The 12,577-nt window shown below is 55.9% G+C and overlaps 1 protein-coding gene across 4 annotated transcripts in view; it reads left to right on the plus strand.

Moving 5' to 3' along the window:
- RPTOR (regulatory associated protein of MTOR complex 1) overlaps positions 1-12,577 on the plus strand; it is a 272,593-nt gene that overhangs the window by 234,517 nt on the left and 25,499 nt on the right. For all 4 annotated transcript variants that reach the window (XM_045569639.1, XM_045569640.1, XM_045569642.1 and 1 more), the window contains 3 exons: positions 6,108-6,211; positions 7,038-7,221; positions 8,887-8,997. In XM_045569639.1, coding sequence (XP_045425595.1) covers positions 6,108-6,211; positions 7,038-7,221; positions 8,887-8,997 — 399 coding nt within the window. The remainder of the gene's footprint in view (positions 1-6,107; positions 6,212-7,037; positions 7,222-8,886; positions 8,998-12,577) is intronic.

Consider the following 12,577-nt stretch of genomic DNA (forward strand, 5'->3'; position numbering starts at 1 on the left):
AAGGCTCTGAAAGCATAAACATTAAGGAAATCCTTTCTTGTCCTAATTTTAATTTCTAGAAACGCCTTACTTTCCTGCTCTAGGAACTGAGGGGATTACATTTCTTTTTACATAGAAATGAGCCTATTTTAGATATTTAACTCTGAAGCCAAATTTTTGTTCATCAGAGTCAAAAACAGCCTTATTGCTGTGGAATGCCCCATAGAATTCCATATTCAAATATAGACATTGCCACCAGCTCGGTATGAGAGAACCCACACAGCTCCAGAGCTCTGTGGTCTACTCCCATGCATTTATATCACGTTCCATGGGCTTGGGGTTTTTCGTTTTGCTTTTATTTTTTATCTTTTTTAATTTTTTATTTTTTTGAGACAGAGTCTCACTCTGTTGCCCGGGCTAGAGTGCCATGGCATCAGCCTAGCTCACAGCAACCTCAAACTCCTGGGCTCAAGCGATCCTCCTGCCTCAGCCTCCCGAGTAGCTGGGACTGCAGGTGCCACCATGCCCAGCTAATTTTTCTATTTTTAGCAGAGACGGGGTCTCAGTCTTGCTGAGGCTGGTCTCCAACTCCTGACCTCAAGCCATCTGCCCGGCTCGGCCTCCCAGAGTGCTGGGATTACAGGCATCAGCCACTACACTGGGCCTTTTGCTTTTATTTTCTATTATGGAAGATGTTAAACTGTGTAGATGTAGAAAGAGGACAGTAATGTCCCTCAGGACCCTGTCTTTGGCCCCAACAGCCCTTGTCTGGCCACTCCTGCTGTCCGGGCTTTAGGACGACACTGAGAAGGGAACTTCAGGCAGTAGGTGCTCAAGTGCCAGGGCCGAGTGTGTTTACCATCACTTCTTTTTTTATGTTAATGGGGAAATTTATGAACATGAACACATAAACTCACCTGACAATAGTGCTGTAGCCTCTTGGTACTACAAGGAACCAGAACGCCAGAACGCTGGCCGCCGCACCTACTCTATGTGCAAACCAGACATGCTGGAAATTAGATATTATCATACTTAATTAAAGCTTAAAAGGTTTACTCATGGAACGAAGGCCTGAGTGAGTAATAAAGAAAACCAAGACTGAGATACCCAGAAAAGCGCATTCAAAAGTACCATTAAACCTGTGATTAACACCTCGCAGCCGGGCGCGGTGGCTCACGCCTGTAATCCTAGCACTCTGGGAGGCCGAGGTGGGTGGATCGCTCGCGGTCAGGAGTTCGAGACCAGCCTGAGCGAGACCCCGTCTCTACTAAAAATAGAAAGAAATTATCTGGCCAACTAAAATATATATAGAAAAAATTAGCTGGGCATGGTGGCACATGCCTGTAGTCCCAGCTACCCGGGAGGCTGAGGCAGTAGGATCGCTTAAGCCCAGGAGTTTGAGGTTGCTGTGAGCTAGGCTGACGCCACGGTACTCACTCTAGCCCGGGCAACAAAACAAGACTCTGTCTCAAAAAAAAAAAAAAAAAAACACCTCGCTTCACACCTGCATAGTGCGGGTTACCTGTCCATATCCTTCCTTGACAGTCCCATTGTCATGCTGGGGTTTCTTCCTCCTGCTTAGCAGTGCCTGTCAGAATGCCGAGGGCCGGTTCTGGCATCCCTGTCCCTAGCCTGTGTCCCCTCAGCTGGCCGACTCACAGGATTCTGTAATTGCCCAGAGCCAAGGTCACGGCTAGCCTCTAGGCCAAATCAGGGCTTGCGTCTGGAGTTGCTGAAATTCTCTGCCTAGGTAGCTTTCCAAGTCTCTTGCAGCAGTCTCAGCGATGTGCACACAGACATGCGGCCTCCGTCTGCATCTGGTCAGTGGCATTGGCGTACCTGAGTCAGAGGGGCCCTGTCGTCACCCTGTCCCTCCCCCGGAACCTCCCGTGCAGTCTCCGTGTGCTCTGTGACACCTGCTGGCTCTCCCCCAGCTCAGGCCCCTCCCCCAGGAAGCGTGAGCTGCACCTGGACCCCGAAAGGTTTTGCACGCGCTCTGCGTCCTCAGCGAGTGTTCACCTCACCTGTTACCTTGGTCCCTGCACCTCTGCCCAGACAAGGGACGCCGGGAACTATGAGAGCGGCAGTCCCTGGAACATGGGACTCTGGCCATGCTGATGGACGTGAGCAATGTGGAGGCACGTTGTTTTCCTGCACACTCGCATGGTCCTCACTGCAGACCCGCTTGGACCAGCATGGCTTATGGAACCAGACACTGACCCGCCCTAGAGTCACCGTCCAACACGGGCCCAGCGGCCCCACCAGGCCTGGCACAGAACATCCCCTGCAGCCGCAATCCAGACCGAGATGCCCGGACCCCCCCGAGGCTCTGGGGTGGCAGCCGGGAATCTGCTCTCACAGAGCTGCTGCCCTTGTGAGCGTCCTGCACGGTCATGGCCCGGAGGATGCCATGGCTCCTGCAGGTGGGAACAGCACCAGCTGGGCTGTGAGCCCCGTCCAGCTCCGCCAACCGTCAGCCAGGTAGTTCCCACCTCTCAGCTCGAGTTCCTCGTGTGCAGAGCTGGGGTCCTCTCGGGCCCTGCCTCTGTGGTTGTCGTAAGGATTAACCCCGGTCACCCTGTGAAGCCCCTCGTTGCCCTGGGCCTGCTGCATGTATTAGCGTTGGTGTTGGTGTCATCGTCATCTTCCTCACCATCGCTGTGGAAACGGGGCCAGAGTAGCTCCAGGAGGAACTGCCAAGCCTGTCCAGGGCCAGGTCCTGGGAGGGAGGAAGCTGGCAGGAAGGGACTCCGGGTCTCTGCAGATGCGGCATCACCATCCTGCCAGCCAGGATCGAGGGCGCCGTGACCCCGGAGCGAGACTTTCCCAAGGCTCCGTTTGCAACTAACAGGCAGCTCATTAGACTCTCCACTGTCGTTTTAATTGAAGGATGCCCAGGGCTTACATTTCCAAAAGTCTGTATTATTTATCTGGGAAATGTAGTTGGCAGAAAAATTACTTGCTAGCGAAATACAAGCATGTGCCTTTACAGACACCCCCTCTCCACGACCAAGCAACCCGTGGTCTCCGCATTATACATAGCCCAGAATTTCCTCTGGATGACCCTTAGGAATCCCTTTTTAGGAGTTTCTCGCGCATGAATCTAGTTCCTCGATATAAAATGAACAGGAACATTTCTGAAACACCCCACTTGCTCTGCAGCCAGAGCAGCGAGAGCTCGCGTTGGTGTCTGGAGCCCGACCGCGTCGAGACACGATTGGGAAGTTCCCTGTCCAGTCACTGAACTGTGTCTGTGGTGGTTTTCTCTGCAATGGATGGGACGTCCCCACGTCCTCGCAAGGCCACGTATCCTGGTGGGGGGCCACGAGAGCAGCAGACACTCGGGACTGGAGGCAGAGCGTGTCCCATTCCAGCCCCAGCTCCCCTGGGGACCAGGGATGGATAAATGACACGCATGTGTCTCCCTCGCAGGGGGTCTTCCTGTTTACTTTGGGCTAAGAGAGTGACCTGAGAATGCTTAACACAGGCTAGTTCTGGCCTCCGAAAGCCGGCTGGAGGCGTGGAGGAGGCTCCTCCTTGGACTGGGCCTGCTGTCGGGCAGGGCACTTCTCTCAGCCCTGCCTCAGGGCCCGCACAGTAGCGAGGGCAGGGTGCCCAAGGCCAGCCAGGACCGGCACGGAGGGTGAGGTCTCTCGTGCTGTGCTGGGGCCTCCAGAGTGTGTTTCCCCAAACCCCGCCATCAGTGGGCACGCTACTTCTTTGCTGCCCACCTTTCCTGGGGGTGCTCTCTGTGTGAGGTGGGGACAGGGACCCTGTGGAAGGGACTCTCCCTGGAGCCTCCCCGCCCCCGCCACAGCCCCAGCTCTGCCACCATCCTCTGTGCCCACACTGGTACCTGGACAGGCAGTCTGCCGGGGTTTCCCTGGGGGACACCTTGCTCAGTTTCTCCGTGGGGCCCAGCACACAGGCGCCGCAGAGTAAATGTTTGCTGAACAAACAGGAAGTGTTGGCTGAAGAAGCCTCGGCTGAGCCCGACGCCCTGCGATCACTAACGCTAATCACGAGAACCTCCTAACCGGCTGCGTGCCTGCCTCTCAGGATTTCTGAAAATGATGCAAAATTAGAATTTTATGGCCACAGGCATAGGTATAAATTACATGACAGGCTGTGAGAAATCGCGCCGAGGGGCGGATCAGTTCCCACCCGGCAGCCTCTGAAGGGCGGCAGGGGCGGGACGGCCTCAGGCTCCTGAGTCACCGGCTCCGCACTGTGGGTGCTGTGGGTCCCCGCGCTGTGGGTTCCCCGTCTTCACTGCAGGCCCTGAGGGTTTCTGTCTTCCCGTCACTTCCCACAGTTTTCCCAGAAGTTTCGAGAAGGCACATACTAAGTTTATCGTTTCTTAAGTTTAAATTTCTTTTCTCTTTTTAGACTTTTCAAGGCATCATATGGCTCTCAGGTTTTGGGGGTGGGGTGTGTAGGGTTGGCCCAATAATTTAAATACCAAAGCAGAACAAGTTTATATAAGGCAGGAATTACTCTTGCAATTTTAAAAATAGAAATGTTTAAAGACTGGTTGTGGTTCCGTTTTCTTGCTATTTTCATTTTAAAGTGGAGATTGTGCAGGAAACGCTGATTGTTGTCTTTAACTTTCTGTCTGCCGGCCAAGCTGTGGGGCAGGCGTGGGGCACAGGGCTCCTGGCTGCTGGGTGAATGATTAGGAGGCACCGGCCAGGGCAGGTTCCCCCGGCCTGAGACCCACCTTGTAGGAGCTGCCTCTAGGACATAGCCTGGACATTCCCGGACTGGCCGGGGAACCGCAGCCGCCGTAACAGTCATCGGGCCTCTCTGAATGTGCACAGGCTTCAGGGCTCAGGCCCGGCCGGACCCCTGGCCAGCTGTCCCTCAAGCTCAGAGCAGCAGCACGCCCGGACCTAGCTGGGCAGCAGGCAGGAGCAGTGCTGTTGGCATCTCGTCCCTCAGCAGACAGCCGGCTTCCCAATGTACACAAAATCCTATTTAAAAATCAAAACAAAACCACTTCCCTCCTGAACGCCACATCTCAAGCTGGTGCACATCTTCTTCTGCGGTGGAATTTCTAGCCCTGCAGATGTTTGTGGAAGGATGTTTACAGAACCTGCAACCTTGTCTCCATCCACCATCCACCGGCCGTGTGTGAGGGGATTGTTTGGAGCCTGGCCCCGAAACGGGAAGAACACAAACAGGGCTGGCGGCTCTTCCGTCGGGGCGGAGGCCGACCCCTCCAGCGCCGACTGCGGTGGGGGACGCAGCGCTCGCGGCCGCCCGCCAGCTCACCTTCCCTGGGCCGGGTGCAGAGCCGTCCCTGCCTTGGGGACCAGGGTCTCCCGTGCAGGCAGCGTTCCCAGCGCCCCCCACACACGCGTGTGGGGAAGGATGGCAGCTCCCACCAGGATGACTTCTGAAGGGAGTCGCACGTTCTCCGCCCCCTGGTGCATCCGGGATGGGGAAGCCCGTCCTGCCGCTGGGAGGATGCCAGTCTGCCTCCCCTGCAGAAGGAACTTCTTTGAGAACATGGGGGCAAAAGCGACTGAAGCGTCACAGTCCTTGGGCTATTTCTGGTGGCCTTCCGCCCTCGGGACCACCTGGTCAGACCCCTGGCTGGTAACTCGCCTCCTGACCTTCACCGACGGCCCAGCCGGGTTCCTGAGGCCTCCGGGTGGGCAGCCGACCATCCCGACGCCCAGCTGTCGACTGAGAGCTGACGTGTTTGAGAGAACGGGACTAAAGCAAACCTCGCAGAGGCTCAGCCACTCGGGCAAAAAGGGAGGGGGCACGCTGGGGACCCGGCCCTGGAAGCTGCTCTTTCTAGAGGGAGGGGGCAGGGCTGCTGGTCTTCCTGAAGGACCATTCCGGTCTGACTCCTCCAGAGCCAGGTGCAGGGACCCCTCCCCAGCTAGGGCCTCGCTGGACCCAGACAAGAGATTTCTAGAAGGGTAAAAGAATATCACTTTATCTTCAGGGTTACATTTGGGGAAAACATTTCAACTCGGCCTGTCTTCCACTGGTGCTGACGGTTCCTCAGCCAAAAGGCCTTTTCTGCAATTTTGAAGCTGCTTGAGTGCAGCCACCACCCTCGCACTCTCAGAGGAGGTCATCCCGTCTGACCCCCTTGTCCCTTTGCCCTGTAGGCCACAGTGAACGCCCGGCCCCAGCGCATCCTGGACACCTCCTCTCTCACGCAGTCGGCCCCTGCCAGCCCCACCAACAAGGGCATGCACATCCACCAGGTGGGGTAAGTGGCCCGGGCGTCTCACCTGCCACCAGCTCGTCCACCGAGGTCTGTCATGGGGGGGGGGGTGCCCGCTGGCTGAGGTCTGTCATGGGGTGGGGAGTCCCACTGGCTGAGGTCTGTCGTGATGGGGGGGTCCCGCTGGCTGAGGTCTGTCAGGGAGGGTCCCAACTGGCTGAGGTCTGTCGGGGGGTCCCACTGGCTGAGGTCTGTCGTGATGGGGGGTCCCGCTGACCCTCTCCGCACGTCACTGCCAGCGCCCTGCTCTCCTTCCTTCCCACTGTGTTACCTGGTCCCCTCCTCCTGCTCTGCACCCAGGTTCTCTGACCCCCTCCCACACCCCTTCCTCTGTCCAGTCTGAGCCCCTTCCTGGAGTTCTTCCCTGTCCTGAGGAGCCAGCAAAGGTTGAACTAAGCCTGATTTCTGTGGCCTTCTGGAATTTTGTAAGAGAGAACGTAGATTCCACAAGCGGTAGCCAACGGGCCGGGGTCTCCGCTGTCGAGGCGGGGTTTACACCTTGGGAAGCAGTGCGGCTGTGTCCCGAGCTCGGGTGGAGCAGGTGCTGCCGCCCTCCTCCCGCCCGCTGGGCTCCGAGAGCCACACGCCCCGCCCCAGCCTGCCTCTCAGAGCAGGAGTATTTGGGGACAAAAAAATTCTTAGAACCTGCCAGGTGAACGGCTGGAACTCAGCGTCAGCAGTTGGGACTCAGAAGCCACGCTGCCTTCGGGCGTGTGGGGTCCTTGGGCGGCGCTGGGGCAGTAGTGGGAGTTGCTTTGCGTCTCGCGGCAGTGAGTCTTGGTGGACAGCGTTCGCTCTCCTCCCGTGGCAGTGGCTCCCCCCCAACGACCAGCACAAGCAGCTCCAGCCTCACCAACGACGTGGCCAAGCAGCCGGTCAGCCGGGACCTGCCCTCAGGCCGGCCGGGCGCCGCGGGCCCCGTGGGGGCGCAGTACACCCCTCACTCGCACCAGTTCCCCCGGACGCGGAAGATGTTTGACAAGGGCCCAGAGCAGGTACGGAGACTGACGGCTTTGTGATCCGTAAACACTGAGGTGGTGCTGGTGGCTCTGCTTCTCAGGGGAGGCACGAGAATTGGGATTTAGGTCATTGACGTCACCTTGGGAGGGAGGAAAGATCCGTCCCCTTGGCCTCTGTGCCCTTGGCGAGCAGCAGCAGCTCCCGGCTGCCTCAGCCCCATGTGCTAACCCCTCTCTGTGCATGTGGCCGGAGCCGCGTCCTGTGCCCGCCGCCTCGCGCCCTGGGTTCGCACTCTTGGCGACTTCACAGAACAAAATAACACGGGGTTAATTTGCGTTTCCCTTCTTGGGGAAACAGCCTTTTGCTTCCACTTGGTGTGGCAGCTGTTCCATGGTGTTTACTCCGAACGAGTTGTTTGTTCCGTAAACGTTCAACTATGCTACAAAAGCAGGCGTGTTCTCTCCGCCCTTGTCCAAGTTAAAACAAGATTTCAGAAGAGCAACCTGTGCTTTTGCTTGCCAGGTTGTGAGAACGTGTATGGCAGTGGCTGGTCTGGAGACCTCCCCTGTCCCGTCCAGACCGTTTGCCACTTTCCCGGTCAGGATGTGGGGGCTGTGGACGGTAGTTCAAGACGTGCCCAGCGCTCTGGCCACCTTGGGGCCCACGGCCGTGGGCGCCTCTCAGCAGCGGAGGGGATTCCGCGGCTCACTTCGTAATCCAGTGACTTGAAAAGAGGTCACCAGCCGCCTTTCAGGGTCACCCTGGAGCAAGAATCTTATTGGTGGCAGAAGGGCCATTGTGGCAGGAGCTGGGCAAGGTCTCCCGGGTGCCACCCAGCTCCGAGCCCACCGTGACCTTCAGTGCCTCGATGCCACGGGAGCTGTAACCACTAGCTCGCTCCAAGTACAGATCCGGCCCCCCAGCTGGGCCCAGACATGGGGCAGGGGGGCCAGGCACGGGGTTGGGGGGCCACAGTCCAGGGCAGCACCCCCTGCCCCCAGCTCCACCCTCAGCCATGGCTCCCACCTCGGAGCCAAGACAGCTGCGTCCAGGTGGGAGCTGAGCCCTCTTGCTGCGTCTGCCCCGGGTGACAAGGGGACTTGTCCTGCCGGCCACGAAGAGTGAGGCACAGCCTGGCTGACCGACAGCCACGGCCACCGTGGGTCCTATGGTAGAAACAGCCAGAGCCTGGTCCCAAGTCCCTTCCAGCGTCTGACCTTTCGAGTGGTTGGAAGCTGCCGCCGGCCTGCGCTAGCCGTGCCCTCCCTCCAGGGCCACTTCTCATGGGCCGTCTGAGTCCCCAGCAGCCCCTGCTGTCAGCCCTGCACCAGCAGGGCCACTGCTGAGCAGTCCCTGTACCAGGCGGCAGAGGCTTTTTGGGGATCAGTAAACCCACATGGGCCGTCAACATGGTCAGGTGGCATCCGCTCAGGAGCATGAATGTGGCCCTGCAGGCCACGCCGTGCTGGCATTCTGGGGACCGTGAGGCAGACGTGGTTCCACAGCGAAGCTGTGGCTCTGGCTTCTCAGCCTGGGCCGCTCGCCCTGGGCAGACAGCCAGGGTCTCCAGGCAGCGGGTCGCAGAGGGAGAGGAGCACAGACAGGGTCATGCTTAGGAGCCGGGCTGGTGCCGGCCGCAGCGGCATGTGGGTGACACGCTGCTGCTGTTTCTGTGTTCTCCCACCCTCCCCTTCCTGCAGACCACCGACGACGGGGACGATGCTGCCGGCCACAAGAGCTTCATCTCCGCCACGGTGCAGACGGGATTCTGCGACTGGAGCGCGCGGTACTTCGCCCAGCCTGTCATGAAGGTGCGTCACAGGCGCAGGGGCTGGGGGCCTGGCGGGTGTGGGTCCCTCCCGCTTCCTTGAGCTTAGGCTTCACTCCAGCTTGTCGTCCCCGGTAACCCTTGGCTCTCTGCTGCACGGACCCTGGCCCGCCACGCGCCCTTCCTGGCGGCCAGACCCCTGCCAGCGCCCCCTCCCCCCGCCGCCCCACGCTGGCTTGCCATGGCTCCCGTCACCCCTGGAGCCGTGACCTGAGCGGGGGGACAGGGCCCCCCAGGTCCTCCCTGCCACTCGAGCAGCCCCACCACTGACCGCTGTGCCCTGTCCCACCACACTGGCAGCTGTGGGAGGGCTGCTGTCCTGGTGGCAAAAGAGACAGACTCCATTTAGCTTCCTGCCAACTAAAAGAAAAAGCAAAGGCCGTGTGGAGCGTGTCAGTAGGTCGCTCCGTCTTCCTTGGCAGGGCCACTGCGGGCTTTGCAGCAGTGAGTACATCGAGGCCCCCACCCAGCCCACACTCAGGTGGCTCCAAGCTTTGGGGACCCTGAGGCTGAGCCGGCTGGGCTAATTCTGATGCGTTCGGGCTATTCCACGAGACTGTCTTTCCAGTTTAATTCTGCCACGGCCATGCCACGCGGTGTGTCCCCTAGATGCAGTGGCTCTGTCGCTGCTGACTTGAGCCACGTGTCCAGGGTGACGCTCCAGAGCTCACGGGGTGGAGCAGGAGCTGTGCTTGGTCGGCGTAGAGTTCTTAAGTCTAAGGCACATTCTTAGAAAGCCGTCTTCCTCTTCCCTCATGTAAATAATCGAGAGCTGAAAGTCACAGCTGATTCTTAGCTGTACACGAAGCTACGTGTCTGTCATTTCCGTGGAAAGAATTTGGACCCTCTACTGTGGCTTTTCCACTTTCTTTCCCATAGTGAATGCTGACTTTTTTGTCTATAAAAACATAAAATAGTCAGTACCTGAAGCAGGTACCAGAGTTCTAATTTGCTGAGCCTCTTTGCAGAGGAGAGCTCACTCTTTAAGTGAACCAAGGCGTGTAAAATGGCCCAAGTTTTCCGGAAAGCAACTTGGCAGCATGAAAAGGCTTAAATATTCCCTTTGACCCAGTAATTACTTTATTAAAATACTGTCTCCCCAAAATAATCAGTGACATGGACGACCTCTGCATTATTCACGACAGTGGAAACTGGGGTTCACTGAAGTGTCCAGCAGGGGGTGAGTGGTTAGAAATTATGGACTATCTGATGAGATGTTGCTGGAGCTATTAAGAAATTGAACATTAGAATGAATTGGTGTCGTAAGGAAATGCTCATGATAACATTTTTGTAAAAGAAAAAAACGAGGAAAGTGGTTCTGCAGCAGGCTCGTTGCTCGTGCCAAGCACAAACAGACGCGCGTCGGGAAGGGCTGGAGGGAGCAGGTCTCCACGGCGGATTCCCGCGTGACGTGGTCACGGTGGTACTCAGTGTGTTGTGTGTTTCTTCAGTCTTTTCCACAGTTCCTGCACTAAGCACGAAGTACCTGTGCAGTCAGGGGAAAGTGTTAAGGGAACGACCGAGAGACGCTGGGCGTGTGGGTTAGGCTGCGGTCGGCAGGTGTCTTACCTGAGCCAAGCTAGGCTTTGACCTTGGGTATGTTGTCCCTGCAGGCGGAGGAAAGAGAAGGGTCTTTTTCTGGTCACTAGGACTCTTGGTTAAATGCTGGAATTTGTACGCGGTAAACAAGAGCCACCCAAATTATAAATGAGCAAGAACTGGGATTTAATTAGGCACCAGGGTTGTGGATGGTGAGTTGTCCTTTGGAACTACCGTGTGGTCTGTTTAAAAGTTAAGTGGAATTTTGTTTAACGTTCACAGAAGTTTGGTTTCCTCGATGCGGCCTGGTGCTCGGGCAGGCGAGGCCAGTGCTGAGGAAAGCGGACAGTCATTCCTCCTCCTTGCTGGAGGGACAGTGGCTACGAATTGTGTTGACTTCTTGGTGTGACAATGAGAGACTTTTCTTGAAGTCCTTGACAAATGCCCGTTCTCAGTTACCTGTGCATGAGAAAAGGGAGGAATGGCCTTGGTGACCCAAACCTTGTTTTTCTTATACTTAAAAATGAATTTGGTTTTTCCCGAAGGATTTGCTTTCCTTTCCTGCGCATTAAAGCGAGTGAGGCTTCCGTGAGTTGACATCAGCTGATTTCAGGAGGAAGTTCCCAGAGGCATGTGGAATGCCAGGCGGGGACTGCGGTCTGTCCGGGGCCCCTCTGCATACGTGCATGTGTGTTCTACTCGTGTGCACGCAAGGCTTCATCTTCTCGTGGCGGGTGCTGCCGCCCTTTGTTTAGAGGTAGCAGCGACTGTGCGAGTTCCCGCCGGCACGGAGGAGCCCGGGGGCGTCGGTCCCGTGGTCTGGCCCCGCGTGCAGGTCCGGGGCGTGGATGCTGCAGATGAGTCCAGGAGGGTCCGTGTGGGAGCTCACACCACACGCAGGAGGCAGTCAGGGCATAGCTGTGGAATGAGCTTTCATCTGACCCGCTGCGTGTGTGGGAACAGCTCTGGTTTGGCCGTGGCTCGACGCGGCAAGCTCTAGGTGCCGATGAAAACCACGCTGCCGTGACCGGTGTTGCCAGAAGCCACTGGTGGCAACTACAGCCATAGGACTCGATGTGATTTTTCTTTCACGTTCATTAGAGATCTTTCTAAACTTTAGAAGAAGAAGCAGGTCATGTTTTATCTTGTTATTTTTATTAAAAATATTTTCATACTAGGTGGCATTCATAAGGGTATTCTTTTATTAATCTAATTAATCATCTAATGATATGTGTGTATAATAAAATACATTAGGAACTTTCTAAAATTAGCATGCTTCACACATGGACCGAAAACAGCTCTAAGGCTAAGACTGAACCTCTAAAACAGCATAAGAACCCCAAACCCTAAACTGCATCAAAGGTATAAAGAAAACTAAAACATTGGCCAGGCAGCAAAATCACACGCAGTGTTGCAGCCACGTGCAGCTGTGGCGAGGACTGAGCAGCCCAGAGTGTGGCTGGAGTGCCGGTCCTTGCCAGCTTGTCACCGGTTCACAGTCGGGTTCCTCACGGCGTGTCTGACGAGGAAGCACCGTGTTCTGGGCCTGGTTCTCCTTTGACTGATGAAACAAGCTTCTCTCTTCCCCATGTTGGTTTATAGAGCCCATATCTGCTTTAGGAGCCGCAAAGGAATGTTAAAAATGGTCTGTCATGTGCTTGAAAAAAAAAGATTTATTGAATTTTGTTCTGATTACAAAAGTAATAGAACTTTTTTCTTCTCTCAGTTGGCAAATTTCAAAGATTGATTCTATCCAGAGGTTGGGTTTCGAGGGTGTGGGAAAATATGAAGTCTCAGATACTGTTGGTGAGTGAGTAAAATACTACCTTTGTGTAGGGCAATTTGCAATAGCTATCAAAGTTATAAATGGATGTAGCCTCAACCAGCAATCTTGCTCAGAGAAATATATTCTTAAAAACCACATGTATGTATAATGACATGTCCAAAGATGTTCGTTACAACGGTATTTATAATAGCAAAAGGTTGAAAACCAAAAGAAACCATTCATACGTAAGAGAATTAAT

This window comes from Lemur catta, chromosome 15 (genome assembly GCF_020740605.2).
Source record: "Lemur catta isolate mLemCat1 chromosome 15, mLemCat1.pri, whole genome shotgun sequence".
In the NCBI taxonomy this organism is placed as follows: Eukaryota; Metazoa; Chordata; class Mammalia; order Primates; family Lemuridae; genus Lemur; species Lemur catta.